Source organism: Tasmannia lanceolata, unplaced genomic scaffold, assembly GCF_043159265.1.
Source record: "Tasmannia lanceolata isolate RefF3 unplaced genomic scaffold, GAP_Taslan_0.1 ptg000002l, whole genome shotgun sequence".
Taxonomy (NCBI): domain Eukaryota; kingdom Viridiplantae; phylum Streptophyta; class Magnoliopsida; order Canellales; family Winteraceae; genus Tasmannia; species Tasmannia lanceolata.
This window is the reverse complement of record NW_027518679.1, coordinates 40,074,573-40,099,079: the sequence shown is the minus strand read 5'-3', so window position 1 is coordinate 40,099,079 and position 24,507 is coordinate 40,074,573. Positions and strand designations below refer to the sequence as shown.

General features: G+C 36.7%; 1 protein-coding gene and 2 long non-coding RNA genes across 5 annotated transcripts; 2 read left to right on the top strand and 1 right to left on the bottom strand.

Annotated features, from left to right (window-relative positions):
* The first annotated feature begins 842 nt into the window (after positions 1-842).
* On the top strand, positions 843-21,878 carry LOC143872279 (uncharacterized). 3 transcript variants are annotated; one of them, XM_077376728.1, is made up of 11 exons: positions 843-910; positions 2,107-2,147; positions 6,924-6,973; positions 19,571-19,991; positions 20,114-20,299; positions 20,376-20,468; positions 20,547-20,648; positions 20,754-21,053; positions 21,145-21,218; positions 21,318-21,521; positions 21,639-21,878. In XM_077376728.1, the coding sequence occupies exons 4-10, from the start codon at positions 19,581-19,583 to the stop codon at positions 21,325-21,327; spliced, it is 1,176 nt and encodes a 391-aa protein (XP_077232843.1). In that variant the 5' UTR covers positions 843-910; positions 2,107-2,147; positions 6,924-6,973; positions 19,571-19,580; the 3' UTR covers positions 21,328-21,521; positions 21,639-21,878. The 3 variants fall into 3 exon arrangements, with proteins under 3 accessions (XP_077232843.1, XP_077232841.1, XP_077232842.1); XM_077376726.1 differs by having other exon boundaries at positions 21,318-21,542; XM_077376727.1 differs by lacking the exons at positions 843-910; positions 2,107-2,147 and adding an exon at positions 6,698-6,743 and having other exon boundaries at positions 21,318-21,542.
* On the bottom strand, positions 8,749-14,305 carry LOC143884786 (uncharacterized). Its single transcript, XR_013253078.1, has 3 exons — positions 14,240-14,305; positions 10,332-10,392; positions 8,749-8,826 (listed from the first exon to the last, which is right to left on the bottom strand). It is a non-coding gene; the product is annotated as an uncharacterized LOC143884786 (long non-coding RNA).
* Positions 17,919-19,333, top strand: LOC143884782 (uncharacterized). The gene is made up of 3 exons (XR_013253071.1): positions 17,919-18,223; positions 18,305-18,404; positions 18,491-19,333. It is a non-coding gene; the product is annotated as an uncharacterized LOC143884782 (long non-coding RNA).
* Positions 21,879-24,507: the final 2,629 nt, after the last annotated feature.

Here is a 24,507-nt window from a genome sequence, read left to right as displayed (position 1 = left end):
GCATTTCTGGAGGACAAATTGGTTATATGATCCTCATGGATCGGCGAATTATTGGGCTGAGTTGGATTTGAACCAGCGTAGACATATCGCCAACGAATTTACAGTTCATCCCCATTAACCAGTGTAAATAGGCCTTTGCTGAAAAATCTTCTCCATAAGATGATCCTAACTCTCCGATACGTAAAGATTGATTAGAGGGCTTGGATCATCCTATGGAAATGATTTTATGGGAGAGGCATCTTTATGCTGGGACAAATGAATGGTTTAGATCTTTCAACAAGCTGGCCCAAGTGTTTTCTTTATATATACTTTTTAAAGGGTCCACCAACTCCAATGATCTCAACCATTTATTGTTGGGCCCACAGAGGGTTTGCCCTCAAAGAGAGATAGAGTACCGCTAGGCCCCACCAAAAGATCACGTTGAGAGAGAGAGAGAGAGGCGTCTGATGGTTGTACCGTGTGAGTCTGTGTGAGAGAGAGAGGCGCGCGGAGTAACAATTGTTAACGGGTTGTACACTTGTACTGGTAAAAAAATGGGGGTGAATTCATCCTAAAGGCAAATTTATCGGCACTCGTTAGCAAAATCTTCCTTTTCGTAATGTTTCGTTAAAAACAACGCGAAATGGTAAGCAGATTCACGACAACTGGCCCGCTGCATGTGTTTAGCAGTTCAGGCAAAAAAGGAGGTCCAACTTTTGATTCCATGGAAAATTATATCTCCGCCCCCTTTTGTTTTTTCAGTAGAAAATCGTGAGAATGTTGAAAGAGGGTGGAAATATCACTTTCCTTGAGAATACTATAAAATGACATCTCCACCTCTTCTCTTATTTGAGATTAGGGGGTTGAGAGAAAAAAGAGAGGAAAAGAGGAGATGAGGAAGAAAAAACGATGGTGGAGTTCTCTTCAGATGGTAAGAGTTTAATTGATTCTTGTTTTCACTTTGATTTTTCCCCTCCTTGTAATGCATTTGTTTTTAGCCCATTTTCAATTATTTATTTGTTTTTGTCCAATTTGTCGTCTGGTTCTTTCTTTATTATTCATGTGTGAGTGAATGGTATGTAGATTTGTTTTAGCCCACCCAAAAAAAATTATTTGTGTATTTAAGCATGCAGCAACATGTTTTTTAGATTAGATAATAAATAACTCACCTCATGAGATTGGGGAAGAACCCAAGTTAGAAAAACAGATTACAAATCCCTTTTCACACACTAAAAAGGATAATTTGAACCAACCTTATTCAATTTTTATCTAAAAGGACCTTCAATTTATGATGATATCCTACTAAATTGATCATAATCATATTATTTCCCTCTAAATTTTGAAAAGAAAAGCCATCACATATAGTTTCATATCACATCTCTCTAGATTTGGACTTTAGCTTAGATGGTTTCACATCACACATCACACTGTTACCTTACGTCAGAATTAATTACATGCAGATATGCTTCAATGACCATCCAATACTTTTCATTCTAAGCAAGCTTACATGAGAGTAAATCCTATCTTCACTCACCCTTTTGTTTCTCCCCTACGTTTGGTTGCTGGAATTTTTTTGATTCTTGGGACTTTTGTGGAATTTCCGCAGGAAACCCACGTTTGGTTGGTGGGCCCAAAATAATCCCAGGAACCAAAAATAAGCATGTAGAAGATTTTTTTTCTTCCCAACAGTTCAAGCAACAAAACAAAACCTTTTTTTTCCGACCGTAGTCCGGTCAACCAAACATGGGATTTTTATTTTACCGGGATACTTCCAGGGAGTTTTTTTCCCACCGATCTCCCGGGAAGTTTTTTGTTCCACAAAAATCCCAAGAACCAAAAAAATTCCGGCAACCAAACGGAGCTGGACCCAGAAAGCATGAAAATGAAAAGAGTGTGGAAATATCACTTTCCATTAATAATATTATATAAAGACAATTGGCCATGCCAATCATTTTTTTATTCTTTCGCTGTTCTCTTAAAATTCATTCATTCATTCTAACTAGTTAATTGAAGCTCTAACAAACGAGTTTGAGTAAAAGAGAGATGGTAGAAGTAACTGAAACAAGAGATGAAAATACCATTGTCTTTTTTGTTTCCTTGTGCTTATATGTAAATTCCAATTGACAGGATTAACATGTTGAATGGATCAGGTGATATAGGAAAAAGAGGTACGAATCTAAACTTCTTTGCTCTTTTATATGTGGATGGAGTAGGGTAGATTTCTTTTTTTCTTTTTAACATGATCTGTATAATAAAACCTTCACATCAATGCTAATGCTAAGAATACTAGGGCCTCTTTGGATACGTGCATTAGTCTCGATAAGATTATTTTAATTAGGAGTTCATTATTAACTAGATATCATGCATTCCTTCTAAAAATCTTCTATTCTAATTTTGAGTACAGTTGGAGCTCTAATAATTAATGCTCTATAAATAATAAAAGACAACCCATCTAACCCTAATTCTGAAAGAAGGCTTGCCTGCAAAATCCACTTTTACCATCAGCAATAAAAGGCAATTACCGCAACCCTAGCGTAACCCAAGGTTGCATTATCTCCATCCTAATCCGACCCATTCTGAACCTCTAGTCGGGAAGGCTCAACCCTAACCCAAACTGCCTCTAAATCTCTCAACCCTAATTCAAACCATCGAACTTGATTTCCAAAATCCACCCAGGTTGGTTTTGGATTGTCCTATGGCGAAGAATGAGAAAAATACAAACAAATTAAAATTTTAAAAATCTCAGTAAAAAAATTAGGTTAACGTAGTTGGGATTGGGTTGCCCAAGACCTTAGTCATAACCCAATCGGGTTGTCTTTTCCCAATCCAATCCAAGCCAAAATTGTCTTTTCCCTAGCTACGCTTGAGCCTCATCTAATTCAAGACGGGAAATCTGAAACTCGACCGAACCGCAAAAAGCTTCCATCTATCCGCAAATTGTTTTCTAGGCTACTCCCATATAATGTAGTTGTCAATAATGTCACCAACAACCGGTAAGCTTTTAAAAATATTCAGTAGGTCTCAAGTAATCATCTTTGGAATCCAGTTTCATATTTGTAAATAAGCTTTTTTTTTAATCTAATCTTCTTTGCAATTCGCATACTGAGGCCTCCTAGGAAGCCATTAACTACATTTTATTTGCAAATAATCATATTTAACTTCAAGACCATTTGCATATAACAATTTATGCAAATAACTTTGATGGAGATCCAAGAGAGACCCTTAGGCCATGTTTGGCAACCATGATTTTTTTTTTCATGGAATATTGGCTTACCAAGTGTTAAAAAGGGGGCAAGGAGAGTAGGAGAAAGAGAGAATTGAGAGGGTATGAGTGAGGAGATGATGCAAAATGGCTGAAAAGTAAGGAAAATAAAAACTCGCCTTTGAGTTGAATTTCTTCTTTTCCCTATTTTCAGCCACTTTTCACCAATTCACCCTCTCTTCATTAATGCATGCCCGCCCAAGTCTCGCTCTTCCACCCTTTTTGCCCCTCTCCCACCACTTGATAAACCAATATTCCATGGAAAAAACTTTCAATTCTAACAAACATGGCCTTAGGGCCTCTATAGATGCTACCAAAATTTATTCTTAATAATAACTACGATGAAAATTATGAATTTCTATTAATCTTGGACCGTTACAATTAACTATAATCTTTCCTTAAACAATGTCCTTAAAAGATAAGCATAGATGGAAAACCTTATGAAAGGTTATCCTAATCTAATACATAATTGTTTACTTGCCTAATCTACACCATCTACAACATCTAACACCCTAGATCCAGTGGTCAGATTTTACTAGATTTAATATACTGACATAAGTTTCTTTTAGTTTAATGTTATTTCTAAACAGTCACAGTTTTTCAACATGATCTGGATAGTTTATCTATTTGGGTTTACTATGGATGACAATAGCCTAAAAGTCACATGCATGTGATGATCCTAGCCATCCAAGCAACTGCCTACAAAATGACAACTAACCAACATTCAAATTTCAACTCAATCCATATGGACACTTGCGTTGCAGAGGGTGGATTCAAATAATGATTCAAACCATCTCTCTTTATGTATATACTAGTGGGACCATCCATGCGATGCACATCATGAAACTTATTTTTATATTGAAAAGAAAAAGAAAAGGGAAAAATTAATAGTAAAATAATAAAAATAAGGGAGTGTTGATATCATTTCCTTGGATATCTAATACATATAAGAGTTGGTATTGGCCATGGGGTTTGATCATTTTCATCATTTCTTTCATTTAACAAATATATATTTAGTACAACTACATGCAAGGTGTATTAATGAATTAGAACTATTTAATTTTGTATTAGATATCCACCACATTTACATTAAAGGTAGTTTCATGTTAAAAAGATTATTATAAATAAGAACTGAGAAAGGCCAATGGGTGTCAACTCTCAGCTCCTCTGTTTTTATTTCAAGATTTAATTTATTTCCACTCACTCATTCTAATTCAATTGCAATTATCTGGTCTGCATCTGGTCTTCAGCATTTCATTTTCCATGTGGACACGTGCTCTAGAGTATTTCTTTTGCCACATTACGATTTCTGTTGGGTTTTCTTTATGGGATTTGAAGATGAATTACTATCGTATTTTATAATTTTCTTATCAAACATGTTCAACAATGCAAGCCTTCCTGAGTATTTAAAGTGTACAGCCATATTCCTGCTTGGGTCTTAACCTTAGGAGATACACAAGAGTAAAATTTCTGTACACCCTCATGTTTGTGTTTTTGAAAGGTTTTAAGTTGGGTTAGGTCTCTTAGGTAGAAGTAAGGTAATGCAGTTACCACCTTGCAATATTACATTATTGCCACTTCAAGCATTCTAATGCGAACCCTATAGGATTATATAAGTGATACTCTTCTTTAATTAACTCTTCTTTAATTTTTTGTGCTATTCAACGACAGATTGTGTACAATCTTGTATAATTCAAAAAAAAAAAGTGCATTATGTACAACCCATCTCTTATATGATCGATTTGCTCTGAATCTAAAGTTCTTTCTTTGTTGCCCTTTTAATTAGGGAGGTGATTTTTTCACCTCCACTGTAGGATTATGCGCCCCTCTTTTAAAGTGAATTGTGGCAGACTTTAACTCTTTTTTATGTCAAACCACGTTAAAAGGGGGGGGGGGGGGGGTTGGGGGGCACATAATCCTACAGGGGGGGTGAAAAAATCATCTCCCTTTAATTATTATATGCTCGCTGGTAGTTTATGATTTGTGATGCTGTGCCTGTACGGAGGGATGTTTCTCTTGGTTTTTCTTCTCTTTTTAAGCTTTGGGTGCTTAAGTTATTTGATTTGGGAGATTGGAATACTTGTTTCTTACTAATCAAATTTACTCAATCCAGGATTGCTACATTGACATTTGCTTTCAAAAGTTCTTGGCTTTATTCACCAAAATTTTTGACTAACGACAACTTCGTTGATATTTTGTACCAGAAACAAAATGAAGCCCCGCCTCAAACTTATGTAGCATTTGGTTCCATTTCATGAATTCCATTTTAGGTCTTTGTGGTCATATCAGCACAGGCTTGATACTCAATTTTAAAAGGGAAGTGATAAATGTGCCCCTTTTCATTACTTGGGACACCCAATTGCAGTGTCTCTATGACTGCAAAGGGGCTGTTGTACTTCACATGTGAGGATTCAACGGATTTGATTGCCTCGTACACTGCTATTGGCTGTCCCGTGTAATGAAAAGGGGCGTATTTATCATTTTTCTCTTAAAAAATGGAGTTGTTATGGAAATAGCTAACTATGCCTTTAGTTTGGGAAGTGATATATCCGCCCCTTTTGATTTCTTGGGACGCCTAGCAGCAGTGTATCAATGGCTGCAGAGGGACTGATGTACTTAACCTCAGAAGGATTCAATGGGGCTGCATGCACTACAACAAAATCATCAATTACCAGCGGTTTTTAAAACCGCTGCTGTATGTTGGTATTTGCCAGCGGTTATTTAGCCGGCCGCTAGTAGATCTTTGGAGAAAAAATAAAGAAAAATACCCACTCGCGCCAACTTTTCACTCCCTCGCTTTCCTCTCCCGCGCTACCCATTCCCTCGCTTTTCTCTCCCGCTCCCTCTTTTCCCTCTTTTCCATCCTCGTTTGCGATTGACGATCGAGGAGACGTGAAACCCTAATCTCCCGTGTCTTTTGCTCCCTCTTTTCCATCCTCGTCTGCGATTGGCGAAGGAGGCGTGAAACCCTAATTTTTCGTGACATTTAGAAGCCCAAAACTGCCGTCAAACTCTAATCTCCACTGCAGATTGATGAAGGAGATGAAACTGAGGAAGATAGAAGCTTCCATTGCTCTGTTTTTTTAGGGTTCGACCATTCTTTTTCATTTATTTTCTAGGGTTTTGACCACCCCTTTCCATTTTGCTCCATCTCCACGCCATCCTGTTTTTGGCCACTGTGAAACGAAGAAGAGGGCATTTGGGGTTAGGGTTCATTCCTTCTGGCCTGAGATCTACACCATTGTTCCAAGCATGTGAGTTCTCCTGATTCCTCTTTTCTTTCTGAAGAAGGGTTTCAAGGTATTGCTTATTAGTTTCAGATCTAGAAGCATTTATTTCATTTTATGTCTTAGATCATGGTAAGTTTTTTTCCCCTCCTCTCTCTTTCTTTATAAATATGTGCCAAAGCTCTGTTTATTGTTTTCACTTTTACCCATTTTCTGATTTTCGATGTAGGGTTCTTTTAATTCATCAGCAATATTGGTTACTTTGAGTGAAATTAGTGAGTTGTTTACTTTTTATATGGATTTGGTTTTTAGGGCTTTTAGTATTTGGTATTGTTTGATCACTATTCTTTTTGTGTGAGTTGCCTGTTTTAGTGTAGTACTCATGCAGAATTATCTCTCGTCCTTTCTCTTTTTTAGATCTGAAGTTTTATTAGATTAGCCTTTTTTTCTTGTAGAAGAAGATATTCCTTCGACGGATTCTCCACAACAATCTGGCCAGGAAAAGGTCAGATCTTGTTTAACTTCGGCCTTCAGTTTTTCGATCTCTGTTTTAGGTTAGAATTTGTTTTGCTTGGTGATTTGGATATCAATTTTGACAGTTTTATTGGAGTAATTGAGTTGGGACAATTTTTTCATTTGTTGTTTCGGTTCAAATTTGGGATTTTTTGTTAGTTTTAGTATAAATTTATTGATTCTTTGCTTTTCCTTGTGTTTTTTATGTTTTGATTTTGGTTGCGTAGTTAGTTATGAATTGTGCAACCATACACCACTTTGATGAAGGTAAAGACTCCTCCCTTTAGTGTAGTATGCTTTGGAAGTACAAGCAATACGGAATAATTAAGAAATTTTTTGTGTAGATGTCTTGTATTCTGACGGTGATTTATTTCAGATTTCTTCTCTAACGATATTTCCGGAATTCCTAATGTACTTGCCATTTTATGTGTTTTTAACTCTACGATATGTTTGAGAGGGTAAAAAGACATAAAAGGCTCCTATAATAGCTCTTAGATTTGAAAATATTAAGGTTAAAATTGGAAAAGATGTGGGTCCGGCTGAAGCAAGAGCATCCCCTTAAGAAAGTTACATCGGCTTTTGAATGCTCATTAGTGTAGGAAATGTTCTTTTGTTTCATGTACATTTGCATAAGTAGGGGTACTTTGGTCATTTTAGCCCTTTAATATGCATTTTAGGCATTTACATAAAATAAGGGTAGTTAGGTCATTTAGAATTTAAGGGGTCGAGAAATTGTGAAGATGTGTTATGACCCAGTATTGACGATTACCAAGTCTCTGTAACAACGAAAATAGGTAGAAAAAGAGAAGGAAAAGAGAAAGAGGGAGAGCAGAAGAAGAAGAAGATTCGAGAAAATTGTATTTCTTTATATTTCTCCTCTCCTGATGCCCTTGTTTATAGGCCTCTTTTACATAACAGGACTTGATTCTCTGACTCAGATCGTAATCAACTGAGCCTAGCTGGCATTATTCTCGAATTACATGGAAAGCGTAAACGATAACATCCTAGTTTAACAACCTTTTAATGAATCGGATTATGTTAATCTAACGATGGACATAATCCTTCATCCACCGGGGTGTTCTGGTCATTCTACTGCCTCTGACTCTTTTGTCGTGATTTGATTGACCTTCCGATTGTCCTTCTTTGTCAGCAATCTCCTTCTGTTCTTCTTCTTGGCTCTCTGATATACCCTGTTCTCTATCATTTCCCACCCCTTGAAAAATAACCTTGTCCTCAAGGTTGAAGGATGGGTAATCCGATTGAAGATCGACTAAATTTTCGCAAGAAGTGTCCTCCAGTAAAAGTCCTTGCCATTGAACGAGCACCTGAGTTACTGGCTTATCTTGCTGAAGCACAAGTCTTCGGCCTAAAATGGCAAGTGGTGAAACAACTGGGTGATTGTTATCAGTTAATGAAGGCAAAATGCAAGGAGGATTTGGTGTTGGTCCATGATATGGTTTGAGTTGCGAAATATGGAAGACAGGATGAATCCAACTATCTTCTGGCAATGTCAATTTGTAGGCAACATTTGCCATACGGGCAAAACACGAACTTGGACAAGAACGCGAAAGGTAAAGTAGTTCAACTCAGGGGAGTTCATGATGACGCGAGAGAGTTTTGAAACTATGATTTGTACTACTAAGGATAAGGGTTAGATGTTTTTCAATAAGAGTAACTTCATTAGTTAATGTCCATCTCTATTATGCTATAGAAATTCGATGCCTTCAAACACAAGAATTAAAAAGAACTACACTATTTCATAATTAGGGAATGGATCCACATAGGTGTTGGGGAATACCTTGTTTTTCTTTCTTGCCTCTAAGATATCTCCCAAAGAAGGACGTCCTAAAAGCAAGAAGAAATTGCATGAACATGAAAACACATTAGTACAAATCAGCAATTAATTTATATATAGAATTGTTGTATCATGTATTGTAGGTTTATGGTTTAGCATGAAGTAATGAATGATTCACGTTAGTGTTCTAAAACAATTTCGTCCCCGCTAGTCATTTTCTCCAATATCGTAGTGTAAGTTGATTAACGATTTCAGTATAATTTAATTATTCACGGTCAAGAATAGTAATAGCAAATAACAGAAGAATTAGATACAAATAGAATAATAAAGATCCATTTTCATGTAGCATGCTACACAATAACCCAAATAATAGAGATTAAAGAACAAGGGTCAATCATAAGGAACTTAAGCATATAATCAAATATGATCTTTTGATCTTTTAGTGTTTTCAGATATTTTTATTCTTCATCAGTCTATGTACCATTCTGGAAGAAAATGTTCCATGTAGACGAACCCAACTAGTGTCAGGAGTAGACTTAGTCAATTTGAGCCAGGTAGATCCTTTCACCTTCTTCATGAAAATTTTCTATAGGATTCATTAGCCGACCCCAATTAGTTTGGGACAAAGGCTTAGTGAGTTGAGTTGTGTTAGTCTACGTACCATTCTCTGATGCTATCTTTGTTGTAGCAATCATATTACAATCCAAGTGTATATCAGAAATTTGAAGGATCGATCCGCTCGGGAAGTGAAAACAGGACAACAAAGGCATGGCGTGCAGATAAGTAAAACAGAATAAAGAATTACAACTACTATTAACCACAATTAAGTCCTTTTCTGTTCTTCACATTTCCCATGCTGTGCAGCAATTCACTGATTTGATTTAATACCAATGTACCTATATCCATGTATTTCAACATGTTCTGTCTCGCTAACACCTACCTGTGTGAGATTGGCATGCAATGTCACACGTGCTTCAGAGCACCTATTAGGTGATACCACGAGCAGGGAGATGTGCATTTGAATCAGTAGACAAGTCATTTAATTTTGCAATATCCCATCGCTTGTTTTTGTAGAAATTTACTCCATAAGAATGAACACGCAACTACAATTTTAAGTTTCTAAAATTTGAGAAACACAAGAGATCAATTTTTGTTATAGAAACCATTCTATGCAAATATTATTAGAAATATCAAATGAAATTACTGCATATTGTGCAAACGGCTTTCGTATACAAATGAAATTGAGTTTATACATGGCTAAATTAAGTCATTTGTGCACCCCTGTCTTTTCCTATAACTTCCTATGTTGAGTTATCTTGCAAGATACATGAGCTTGACTAGGGTGAATGTAACCATGATGAGATCTATAAAATCAGATAAAAGGCATAATAATATCAATAATGCAACCTTAATTTTATTCAAACAGTTATTCTCCTATGGATAGTATTGGGTGAAATTGATATACGCAGTTACATTCTATTGGTTCAGATTCTTCAGATTAAAAGTACTAATTATCATGGAGCTGGTTGAAATAATTTATCAAACATGGTGTTACCTGTAATTTGCAGACGATATTGTGCCCAAACACCATATACTGCACTGGCTATAGTTGCAACCTGTGCATGGATTGCTTACTTATTAGCCATAAAAGACTACATACAGATAAGAAGAAACCACGTCCAGAGAAGTACATGAATTGTTCTAAAATGACATAAAATAGAAATGTGTGCTTGTCATATACATATATGATATATAATTAGATATGTGTCTGTTAAACTTGATAAAGTTATTTTAATGCTATAATATCAACAATATCAAGGAAGCAACAAATCATTATAGGAAAAAACACAAAACATTAGCATAAGAATAAAAATCTACAAATTGAATTATTTGTACCAGGGAAATTTTTTCTCATGGTACTAGTGATAAAAGAAGGTTTTGGAGGGGGATTTTGAATGTACAGCAGCAAAAGGACCAATAAACAAAGAAAGGTGACCCCGTAGTTCTTGTTTCCATTAATTTTGATGGAAGGGAAAAAATTCTTTCTTGTAGAACCAAAAGCACATTTTCTACACAGATATTTTCATTAGAATGCAATTCAAGGATGATATCTTGTTGCTCCTATTTTTTTAAATTTTTTTAATGCATAGAGTAGATCTATCAACAAGAGAGATTATACTAAACCCTTGTACATCACCAAAATTGACAAAGTTCTCTTTTCCATGTTCTACTTGAACCCTTTTTTTATAGGCTTAAAGGATGCCCAAATCAGCCCTCCAAAGATGTGTAGAAGACACTAGATAGACTTGGTTGTTTGTAGATATTTGTAGAGATGTGCAGGAATTCTAGAGTATTCTTGAGAATTCTTTCAAGAGACAAGTGTAGAGTATTCTAGCGAGTCTAGAAATTTCTAGGATGCCCTCGAACCGTTGGATGATGCCGAGTGGCATGAATGCATGATCAGGGCCATTGGCGGAGGAAAGAGACTATCTAAGGGTGAGCTCCTTAGTGCAAATCACCTATGAGACCTCTGAATATGAGAACTTCAAGCGTTGTAAATCCTTCCACGGTATAATACAATTCTTCTTCCGATTCCACTCCTGTGTGCTTTCTTGTGTGAAAGTTTGTTTTGTTGCCTTGATCGAAGGCTAGGACACTTGGATTTGGCTGACTCGGGGCTAAAGTTGAGTTTTGCATGAGTGCCGCACAGGTTTTAGCCTACAGATTAGCAGGCCCATGACAAGTAGCCTAACAATGAATCGGTCATTTGGTGTACAAATATGGAAAACTGAACTGTGTTATAAATGGTTTTAGCTTTTGACTCTTTCAAATGAAAAGGTAGCAGCAGCGAGAGAGTAGGCTCTCCATGGAAAGTATATTACATTATAATAATAAATGAAAATTGGCAAAAACTTAAAAGTTAAAACATATCAACATAGAATTTATGTCTACCACTTGTTCAAGGAGTGTATTGTCAATTAGGAGTCTAACAAAGTCTTCTAGGTAGTGATGCCAGATGCAATTCTCTCAAAATAAGGCAGGGCAAATAGAATGTTAAAAGTAGACATGATTTAATTTATAATCATGTGGATAACTTTGCAAACTGCAGAAAAAAACATTTGGCAGTGAGTGGAAAGAACTGAACACATGGATGCAATAATTGGGCAAGGAGGAAAGGGAAAGAGATATATGACAGCAGATGTCAAAGAATGTAGAATTTGGAGAGAGAAAAACATGCAAAGATAAAATACAAATTACTAACAGTAAACCAAAAACTTACTATAATGGATAAAGACACTGTAGACTTCACTTGGAGAAAGAAAAAAAAAACAGGGCTCTTTATAGCCTATCCATGAAAACTATAGAATTCTATCAAACAATTAGAACAAATATTGATGGAAGATTATGCATAGAAGTATGGTTCTTGAAAGTTACTGCAGGACAGAATGGGGAATTTTCAGAGAGGTCCCTAAGATACTAAGTCAACCTGGAAAACTTTCTAGTATTCACTTTCAAAAAACCTTAACGACGAACGTAATGTGAACTTAGAGAAAGAATTCTAAAAGAGAAATAGTATATGGACTCATTAGCAGATAAAACTCGATGACTAATATCCTCAAATTGCTCATTATCCATCCTATTAGTTTGTCACATAAACGGATTCTCGTGTGGGCCTAACTGAAACATTGGTTGTTAACAACGTACAAAGAGGCGAGGGCAATTGCGTGTCATCTTTATCAGATATACTCTAATCTACACAACTCTAGCTGCTAATAACATATCTCAACTCAACTCAACTAAGCCTTTGTCCCAAACTAGTTGGGGTTGGCTAAGCTGCTAATAACATATAAATAATAAAAATCTATATATTAGACTAGCCTTATAGCAACCTATTCTCTTTGAACATTCATTTTCAGTCACCAGGAGTGTATGCACATCTCATTAGCCAACTGTCAGGAGTGAATCATTGGATTGATAAGGATGCTGGCTATCTAAATCCCTGGTGAGACATGAAGCAAGGAGATAGTGGACACGGCCTAATATTTTGCTCGGTAATTGATTTTGCCACTATATCCTTTTTATTTCTTTTGCAAGAAATAAGAAGGAACTGAGGAAGATACAATATCTGGTTTTGGACTTGCAAAAACCAAGTTCATCTGCTCAATCAAAATCAACAGCTGAGTGAAGAGAAAAGTCCTGAATATATCAAAGATAAATGAACTGAAACCGTGTGAGCCTCTCCAATATCATTTGAAAATCGGTTCACTTTGTGAACTGTAAAAGCTCTTTTCGACAAGAGGTTATCAGATATACTAGTCCTCCAATTGGTCGTTACTCGATAAGACTGGCTCCGCCATACACACATAGTTTGACATATAACTCTAGTGCAGCATTAGAAGTTGAGCATGGGATGAAAATTTTGTTGCATTCAGTTAATGTCTGAGAACACAACAGCGCGGAAGACATGTGATCTCCAACCCCAAAAACATGTAAGGCTCCCAAGATCTTTAATGTGAAAGTGATAATGAGAAACTAAACAACATAAATGAGCAAGATGACTTTTCCACTAGTGGTTTGATGTACAAAGATAGAGTACTCACTCGGGCTTTAAATAAGCTCTGTCTGTATCACAGTACTGCTGAATTCTTCAGGATATATGGCGGTTTTCTCAGCCGAGAAACTAGAGAGAAGTCAAGAGGAATCTAGGCCTACTTGAGGCATAATGTATACCTCCTCATTAAGATCGTCATTTTGGAACATGTTCTTGATATCCATCTGATAAAGGTTCCCACTGTCTAAGAACATGAATGGCAAGAATATTTTGGTGGCAGTCATTTTAGCAACTATAGTGTAGGTTTCTTCATAGTCAACACCACATTCTTTAGTAAATCACAAGTTACAATTTAATCCTTGCATCTTCACTACAATGCTACACGTTACTCATGTATAGCATATAAGATTTAGGTTAAAAAACAGAGCTAGCAGTGCTGAAAGTAAGCAATATGAGCATGTGAGACAGGAGTTCTGGAAGAAAATCAAAATGTTCAAGAAAACAAAAAATTCTAGGAGACTTATGGACTGACGTCAAGGGGGTTTTGAATTTCATATCGGGTGGATTTTTTTCCTCGAATAAAGATATGTTTCAATCGTAAGGGCCCTTTAACCATCATTGGTCAAGGTTGGAGGATCTTTCTCTATTTTAAAAGATAGACTTCAGAAGCACAGGATCAGAATTTGTAAATCAGGTATCGAGCTAGAGCATCATTTTCTCAATACAAAAAGATTTCTCGACATGAAATCATTTTCCAGCAATTATATGTGGCAATACCAAGATTCAACTACATGTATTGATTATAATTTTATTTAACTTTCATTCTTGCCTGCAAAGAGAAGCATTAATCATAAATTAAATGTAGTAGGTCCATCAAGTTAGCTATTGCATACTATCATAAGAAGTCTTACAGGCTCATATTTTGTAATGGCATAAACCCATCCAAGACCAACTTCTTCATACAATCTTCTAAATGCCTGCAAAATTTATCACTAATCACATGAATTAATGTTTCTTGAGATGGCATGACCAATAGTGGCCTTTAAGATTGCGCACACGAAGTTCACAACAAAAAACACATAGTTCTATAAGTAACGTCAATAAAACAAAGGCCAGTAGATGTATAATTGAATATTAAATAAAACCTCAATATTCATCATGCATTCAGTTCCATACTGAAAGTAGATGTGCATAGTAGCTAGTTTTTAAGATGGAGCAGTATCATAAATTTCATGGCAAAAATATCTGAAGCCAATGTACTATCAGTTGATGATTTCACTATTCTCAAAAGTAAATAGCCATCAAATCCATTATGATAATAATCATAGTAACACTATTAATTTCGGATAGAGACTATAAGTTTATCACCAACCAACAATTAATTGACTATGCATGAACTATGGCAAAGTCATACGAGTTAATCTAATATGATAACAATTAAAAAACAAAAGATAACCCGAGTTTGTGCGATTATTAAAACATGGTAGTGCGAATACCCAGAGCCTGAATCTTGATATAACTCAGAACAATATAGTTTTGTTACCATGAGATGTAACACACTACTCTATCTAGGAATGAGGCCCTGGAGAGGAGCCTGCCCAACTCCACTTACTCTCAGAGCCGCTGCTTGAGCGGAAGTTATCTGCTAGCGCAGCTATGCAGTGGAAGCTACGTGTGTGTGTGTGCGCGCGCACGCGGACTGAAGCGCCATGACTCTCACGCAAGAATTAAATTAATATCTATGCCTGCAAAACTCCAGAGTCCAGACGAATGTGTGTGTGTGTGCCTGCAAAATTTGGACAACATGTCTTCATCCATTCAATCCTTTCTTTTCGACATCGCATTACCTTATTCCCGTGAGTCAACTACCCTTTTTAATACATGTTGCTTATACATGTTAATGTATTGAAAGGTGATTTTTTAATATTTCAAAAGCAATGACCTTTGTTATTAGGATGTTCATATAAGTTGAATATTGTGATCTACCTGGCATCCTCAGTTGTACGCGTCTACGAAAAAATCTCAAAAAGTCATGGATTGAAGTTGGATCCAACTTCCAAGGTATGACTATGATAGCGTTTAGGTTTTTCAAATGTGGAAGAAATTGGATTGATTATGTATAATTTTAATATTTTTAATTTGTGTTCGCTTTTGGATACAATAGGAATGACCCGGCGTACGAGGAAGGAGTTTCTCAATCTTAACTTTGCGTTTACTCATGGAGCTCATGGAGGAAATATATTCTGCCCATGTAACAAATGCGGCAACGTTAGATTGGTTGATCGAGAAGAGGCCGAGGGACATTTGTTGTGGAATGGGATGCTCTTGGGCTACAGTAGATGGGTTAATCATGGGGAAGGATCATCTCGTGCTGTGAGTAATAATGAATACCAAGCACCTCATGAACCAATTATACAAGATGAAATGCACGAACTATTGAATGATATACACCCAAGATCGAGCCATGATCATGATAATAGACCACTAGATGAGGAGGGTCATTCAGCAGATGCACGTATGGACGAGCATAATGGAGATGTGGATAAGTTTTTTAAACTATTACAAGATGCGGAGCAAAAATTATAACCAGGAAGCAAGTTCACTAAATTATCCTTCATGGTTCGATTGTTTCACATAAAGTGTCTTAATGGGTGGAGCAACAAATCATTCACCATGTTGCTTGAGTTGTTAAAAGAGGTACTTCCTGAGGGTGAAGCATTACCGAAGTCCTTTTATGAAACGAAGAAGATAATTAGGGATTTGGGCCTCCATTACGACAAAATAGATGCATGCCCCAATGATTGTATGCTATACTGGAAGGAAGCCTCCAATGATTCTCAATGTCGTATTTGTGGGGCTTCAAGGTGGAAAACAATTGAAGGGAATTCAGATGAGCAGAGAACCCATTCATCCACAAGAGAGCAGAAAGTTCCTGCAAAGATTTTTCGTCATTTTCCTTTGAAGCCAAGGTTGCAGAGGTTGTATATGTCAACTAAAACGGCTTCTTTCATGATGGCATTATGAGAACCGTACCAAAGACGATATATTAAGGCATCCTGCAGACTCTACGGCCTGGCAAACTTTTGACTACATATATCAGTGGTTTTCTTCTGAACCTCGCAATGTTAGACTTGGATTAGCAAGCGACGGCTTCAATCCATTTAGGACGATGAGTATTGCTCACAGCACATGGCCCGTTGTGCTCATTCCATATAATCTTCCACCATGGATGTGCATGAAGCAACCATATATAATGTTGTCATTGTTAATTCCTGGCCTTTCTAGTCCTGGGAATGACATTGATGTCTACTTACAACCTCTGATCGAAGAGTTGAAGGAATTATGGGTGTCAGGTTTGCAGACTTATGACGCATCGAGGCAGGAGACATTTCAGATGCATGCATCACTTTTGTGGACGATTAGCGACTTCCCTGCATATGCTAACTTGTCGGGATGGAGCACCAAAGGGAAACTGACCTGTCCTTCTTGTAACAAGGACACATGTTCTCTGCGTTTGAAGCATGGAAGGAAGTTTTGTTACATGGGACACCGACGATTCTTAGAGGCCAACCACAGATTTCGGTCTGATAAGTCTTCTTTTAATGGAACTAAGGAGAAGAGGTTAGCTCCGATTCCCCTATAGGGACACAGGTACTGGATCAACTACAAAGCATTAACATCACATTTGGCAAGAAGCAAGATACCGGTGCAAAGAAGCAAGGTAAGCGTGGGAAGAAGAGGGTCCAAGAGGAGAGTCCCTTGGAGGAAAACAGTTCTGCCTCCGCTGCTAAGAAAAAAGAGAAGCCTCCTAAGGAGCATAATTGGAAGAAAAAAAGTATATTTTTCAGTCTTCCTTACTGGGAATCGCTCTTATTGCGCTACAACCTAGATGTGATGCACATTGAGAAGAATGGTTGCGACAGTGTAATTGGTACATTATTGAATATTGAAGGGAAAACAAAGGACAGTGTAAAAGCACGATTAGATTTACAAGAAATGGGACTGAGAAGGACACTTCATCCAGTGACTACTATAAGGAACAAAACATACTTGCCCCCAGCATGCTTCACAATGTCTCCAAAGGAGAAAGATGTTCTTTGCAACATCCTGAAGGATGTCAAGCTTCCAGATGGCTATTCTTCAAATATCTCGCGACGTGTGAATGTTCGAGAGCGCAAGATTTCGGGATTGAAGAGTCATGATTGTCATGTTTTGATGCAGCAGCTACTTCCATTAGTTATATGCTCATCATTGCCTAAGAACGTCAGCTCTGTATTGATTGAGCTATGTAACTTCTTCAAAGAATTATGTTCAAAAGTCCTCAATGTAGGCGACCTCCTCAAACTACAAGATATGATTGCACTAACACTTTGTCATATGGAGAAGATATTCCCTCCAGCCTTTTTTGATATTATGGTGCATTTACCTATTCATTTAGCGGATGAGGCAATGTTGGCTGGACCGGTACAATACCGATGGATGTACCCCATAGAGAGGTATGCACAGTTCATCAAAAAATTTGATTCGATCTTGAAGGTTTCTATAAGTTCATATTAGTGAAAGTAATGCACGCTGTGATTGTGTAGGTACCTTCTCACATTAAAGTCATATGTGCGCAATAGAAGTCGTCCTGAGGGATCTATTGCATAGGGGTACCTGGCAGAAGAATGTTTGACGTTTTGTTCAAGATATTTGGAAGGTGTTGAATTAAAGTTGAATCGGCCGGTAAGGAATGATGAAGATGCACATGTTGAAATGGAAGAAGGATTTTCTATATTCTCACTAGCAGGACACCCTCTAGGCGAAGTTAAGAGTTGCCCTTTAGATCAAACCACAATTGAACAGGCACATCAATATGTTCTCTTCAACTGCCCTGCAGTTTTTCCATTTATTGCGTAAGCCAATTAAATTGTCTTTAATCTATTCGGTAAATACTTGGAAACTCTTTTCTCTTACGTACATTAATGCTTATGCAGAGAACATGTAAACCATATTCAAAGGCTGCATCCTCGTGCTAGGGCAAGGGATATAGAGCAAATTCACAATAAAAATTTTCCAACTTGGTTTGGCACACAAGTCAGCTCACACCCACATTAAGCTACTCTTCAACTTTATTTAGCATACACGTTGGTCTTTGCTAATCATTATCAAATTTTGAATAGGTTCAAAATTTGCAGCGAACAAGGAGTGAGCATATATCAGAAAAGCTTAGATGGTTAAATACAAAGGGTTTATTAGTAAAGGTTTCCGCTTTCACACAAAGGCTCGCGAACAGAAAAGGAAAACACAGAATTGTGGAGTTGTTGTCACTGCAAATACAAGAAGTTTTTCAAGTGCCAGGGATCAGAATCCAGTAGCAGGAGATATTAGTTATTACGGTGTTTTAACAGATATCATTGAACTTAACTACTTTGGACGCATGAAGGCATTGCTTTTCAAATGTGATTGGTTTGATGTTGTAACGCCGAACAGGGGAATAAAAATAGATGCGTTCGGTTATACAGTTGTAAATATGACACGTCATATTTATAAAAATGAGCCTTTTGTCTTTGCATCTCAAGCTGAGCAAGTATTCTACGTGCAAAATCACCCCGGTAACAAAGACTGGCATGTGGTTGTGAAGACAAAACCTAGGGACTTGTATGAGTTACATGGGAACAATGATGAGGGAGATGTCCAGACCGAGGCAGCAGAAATCCAAAATTTGGAAGACGTAAATAGCTGGGAACGAATAGATATAGGAGGGACAGAAATTGACGAACCGTTGGAACAATTGACCCAGGCAATACCAGATGATGAAGAATGTGATACAGATTCAGATGATAGTGACGGTGATGAGAGTCCCTTTGCCAACGATAAATAAACGGGATCATATCTCTTTCTCTATTTGGTGTACTGCTTTGATGGTTGATTTTTTGAATTTTGACAAAATGTCGCTCTTTTCTTAATGTTCTTACATTTGTAGACTTTGTGTAGTGGAACACTTGTATCTGTTCTTTTTCTAAGAAATGGTTGAGGGGGTATCATATTTGGGAGTTTTGAATCACTAAATGTTGCTCTATTCTTAATGTTCTTAAATTTATAGGCTTTGTTTACTAAAATACTTACACCTGCTAGCTTTTGAAATTTGATGGATACATTATCATCTCCACTTAAATGTCAAATCGTTAAATTGTTATCAATTTGCAATAGTTGTATGCTTATTATTTAAGATATCAATCTCAATTGTTAATCATGTACAGGTGATCAGACATGAGGAAACGCAATCTCACTATGCCACCCTCACATTCTCAGGCCCAAGATACACATGATGATTCCCAGTTAGGACAGGGGGATGAGCGGATTGAGGATCTGGATGACCAGGTCGGGCACTTGCATACACAGCCCTCCTCTGTTCTTGAGACACAGGATGTTGCCTCTTCGTCGAGGAGGTCTTGGAAGAGAAGTGGTCCCACTTACTGCAAAGATACATGGGGACGCCCTAGGAGCCAAAGGAAGATAGTAGTGTTTAATAAATTTGGCCAGCCCGTAGGAAAAATAGGGAAAAAATTCACAAATTTCTTGGGCACTGTAGCAAGACTTGGTGCTAAGTTACCAATTGACCAATTCGACTGGAGGCAAGTGCCTAACGAAAAGAAAGAAGATGCGTGGGAAGTTGTTCAGGTACGATGAAAATAAATTGTATTATTAACTTCCTACAAGTTATTTTAGGAAGCTAGTATTATTTTGATTTTAAATTTTGTTATAATTCCATGGTATTAAAGACTTCTTACATGTCAATTTAGGATTACTATGATGTTGATGAGATGCATAAGAGTTGGACATTGAGTAATATCGGTACAAAATGGAAAGATTGGAAGTGTTATTTGAGAAAAGCTTACTTTGATCCTGGTTTCCCATGCACGGATGATAGAGTAATTGGTGACCAGTGGACGGGTCTCTGCGCCCATTGGCAGTCATCGCTTGCTCAGGTAAAATGCAATCTTATTTTGGTTTTAACATTAATATAAAAAAATTAACATTATTATATTTGGTTGCTAATTTCAGAAGCGCAGTATAACGAACAAGGCTAACCGATCCAAACAAGTGATGATGCACACAAATGGGACTCAGAGCTTCGCATGTAAACGCTATGATCTGGTAATTTCATGAACTTCTAATTTAATTCCTCATTTATATATTGGTTTTGACATGATAAAATTGTTTTCTTGTTGACAGGAGAAAGGAAGTGGCAAGGTTCGTAGCCGCCCTGAACTATTCAAGCTTACTCATACGAAGAAAAATGGGAAGATTGTTGATAAAGCGTCAGAGGATCTGATAGTATGTTATTAAATATAATGTGCCAATACTATATGCTATTTTTTTATTTATTTCGCCGGTTTTATGTTAAGCTTTATTTCTATTGTTTTTTTTTCTTATTTTCAGAAAAAGTTTACACAGTACGAGATGGAGCATCCTGAGTCTTCCAGTAGCAACGTTGCAATTTCCAGAGACGACGCCTTTGCCCATTTCATGGGATCAGAGAGACATGGCAGGGTACGGATGATGGGGTTTGGTACGACCCCAACTGATTGTTTTGGGCCATCACTGAATCGCATGGATTATCGGAGAATGATTGAAGAAGAGCGAAATGACAAAGAACAAATTAGGGAGGATTTTCGCCAGTTTAAGGAGGAGATGACCCAGCAGCTTCAGAATTTCATGTCAAATTTTAGTGGTAGCCAGGTAATGTTTGAAATTATATTGCATACAAGTAAGATACAAAATTGTAAAATGAGGTTTTTTACATAACGTTTCTATTTTATAATAATTTTAGAATACTGCCGATGCGACTCCATCACGAGATGTGACTTCCCCCCTGCAAGTCACCCGCCTTGCTCCTCCACAGAGGTATAATTGATTTTACATTTTCATGCAGCTAATTCCAATACTTGACTGCTATCATTGACTGTGTAATTTACAAGTTTTCATTTCCTTAATGTTGCCTAGGTTATTTTGATGAGCTTGGCACGACCGGGGATTGAATTGGCCAAAGGACCTCTTGTGAGCGAAGATCCGGCGACGATAGTTGATGGCACACCGATTGGGCCAGGATTCTCTCTTGTTAGTGTCAGGGTTATAATAGTGGGCGATGAACTTCTGATAAGACCATCAGGACGACGGAAAACTATTAGAGACGTGGCTGGAGGACATGTCGTTTGGCCATCTTTTTGTGTAAGTTTATGATATAATTTTGGTTTTTAATATATTTTTTTATCATATATTTATTAATCGTTTTCTTTATTTTTATTTTTTTTACTTTCTTTGCAGGTTAAAGAAGCACCGAGCAATTAAGTTACTTTTATGTTTGTAGTACCTTTTTGTAGTTATGAACTTGGATGTTATCTGTTTTTTGTAGTTATGGATGATGAGTGACATCATCATTGGGGACATGCTAAACTATAGATAATCTTCATGTGAACAGTGGTTGGGGATATGCTAAACTCTTGTATCCGATTCCAAATTTTTTGTGTGGACGAGGTAGTAAAGGGATGATTTTGCTGGTGGTCATATTATTTTTGCTTAATGATTTTTATATCTTAAGTGTGCATAAATAAGGAGGTTGATATGAACAACTGATCAGGTAGCAAAGGGATAGGAATTGCATTCAGCATTGTTTATTCTTTACTTTCCTTTCTGATGTAATTTTTCTTTACTTTCCTTGATGATGTAACTTTTACCTTTAGTTTTCTTTAGGAATTCAGTGTAAATAAGAAGTTATCAAGTTGTGGATGGGTCATGAGTCGTGAGTTGAGAAGTTGTTGCTCACTTTCCCTACAGACACGAGATCTACGATGAGAAAGGTAGTTCCCATCTATTAGCATTAGCATTTGATATAGAAATGCTGAGATAGATAGTTTTTAGTAATATTAGCATTTGCTCACTTTCCCTAAAATTCATGTCTCTAGCATGTGTAAATTTGGGAATTTGGCATATATTTTAGTATGCCTTCATGTGTTTATTGTGTTTATGTTGAGTGTTCTTAGATTTCTCTTGCTTCTTAACATACTTACACTTTGTAGGTAGAGTGGGGAAATGTAGATTTTCTACTGCCTTTCGGTAGAGTCTAGAGTGCTACAGAAGGCTTTATTCACGGATTGGATGAAAAAGTACCCTTTCTTTAATGTGATTGTAAATTGGTTAAGCATACATTGGTTCAATGCAGTATTCAAGAATGAGAAACTGGTTATTCGGACTTGGTTAAAACACATTATTCTCACTCATGGTCCATGCAAAATTCCAGTTAAGTTACTTGGTTTGAACATAAGATCCATAATTCTCCTAGTCAAGTGAGATGGGCCACATCTTGTTGTGTACCACCACAATGATTGCCCCCACACCAAAAACTGGGTTATTAAGTAGTTATCACAGGGCCCTTGCCACTGCCCTGATAAGCAAGCTATGTTTTCATTTCTCTTGGCACATGCATGTTTTTCATTGTTTGCTCTGATTTATCCATATAACACATTTTCTTCTACCATTCATCAGGGTTTAGTGTAATGTTGCAAATTCTTTTTTTTTATGGGTAGTGGTGTGCACTAAAAATAGACTACGCACATGGTGCCATTTCCCTCACTTTCATGTGTATTCTCCTTGCATGCTGGAAAAGTAAGGAAAGAGTCAGTGTTGCAAAATCTAGCTGCTAGAAGATCGACCAATGATCTTTTCATATTCTGAGGTTGTATTGGTTCATGTTCTTTTGGGGGTTATGGAGGTGCTCAAATAGAAAGTAACAGAAAGTAATGGGAAATATAGAGGAAAACATCAAACTCCCATACAAAAGGTTCCTGAACTTTGTCTCTTGCATGCCATATATATATAATCCCACCAATATTGGCTTAGAGCCTCTAGCTTAAACTTCACATGTACTGAAATTATAGTTCTGACTCAATAAAGCAAACTTGCTGTAATTAAACTTCTACCGAAGTCCGTAAATCTGGAAATAAGCATCTTAGAGACTTAACATAGCCACTTCTAGAAACCTATCTAAACAGCTCTTACACCTGGAACGAATACCATAGATCTGGAAATGAAAAACAGAAAGATTGCTTGAATTTGAGATCTAAAGACCACTGGCGAACCTTCTTCTGAATTTAGAATGAAGTCAAATGATATCACTAGAACACCTTGTTCTGCTCTTTCTTCTTATTCATTAGACTTTAGACCTCCATCTCATTTCGTCATGTAAGGAGGCCGGCAAATAGTGAGGCCGATAGCTTCCTAGGGAAGGAGTTTCTAGGATGGCTTTGAAATACTTAATGACTTTCTCTCCCTTATGAGCCCTTGTTTTGTGAGCTTTTTCTTGTTGTTTTTCTTTGTATTCTTTTGATCATCTCAATCACCAGGATGACCCTGTGTATTTTTTTTCTATATAAATATAATTCTTTACTATTCAAAAAATAGTAAAAGATTGCAACGTTTTAAATGTTGTAACATTAAATAATTCTATACGTCTGAAGTGAAAATTTCCATACGTCTGAATTGATTCATAATTCCTTACGTTTCATGGCTTTTCCTTCTTGTTTTCCTTTGTATTCTTTTGATCATCTCAATCGTCATGTATCTTTTTCTATATTAATATAATTCTTTGCTATTAAAAACAAATTGTAAAAGATTGCAACGTTTAAATGTTTTAACATTAAATAATTACAGTGTCTGAATTGATCCATATATAGTTCTGATATAAAAACAGATGCCATTAAAAAAAACTAATTTAAAAAGCTTTAAATATTTTAAAATTTCAACATTGAAGAGCCTAAGCAACTACAATTGATCTTATATTCTAAGCCATTCAATCAAGAGAGGAGTCTCTAACTTTAAAATGCTCAAATTTTTTGTATTGCGCGAAAAACATTTTAGGCAAAAAAAATTTTTCATAGGAAAATTGTTTAATTACCTTGATTTAATGTTATACCTTCCTTGGAGGGATCAGTATAAATTGAAAATCCTCCACTTAAATGAAATTTGAACTGGTGTAGTTCAAGTAACTTTTTTTTTTCATTTGTAATCAATGGAATGGCAAGAAATTCTGGTAAGTTTTTCTTTTCCTAACTTTTCTGAAAATTCCTGCATTTCAAATGGGGGCCCGAAAAGGTGTAATTTAGTAGCTGATTTGAGGCTCTCCACCTTGTGTAGTTGA

Bases quoted from the DNA above. Each gene is read 5' to 3' on its own strand.
- LOC143872279 (XM_077376728.1), top strand. From the start codon at position 19,581: ATGAGGAAACGCAATCTCACTATGCCACCCTCACATTCTCAGGCCCAA. The intron at 20,300-20,375 runs GTAAAATGCAAT...TGCTAATTTCAG, and splicing joins GGCAGTCATCGCTTGCTCAG to AAGCGCAGTATAACGAACAA. The intron at 21,054-21,144 runs GTAATGTTTGAA...TAATAATTTTAG, and splicing joins CAAATTTTAGTGGTAGCCAG to AATACTGCCGATGCGACTCC.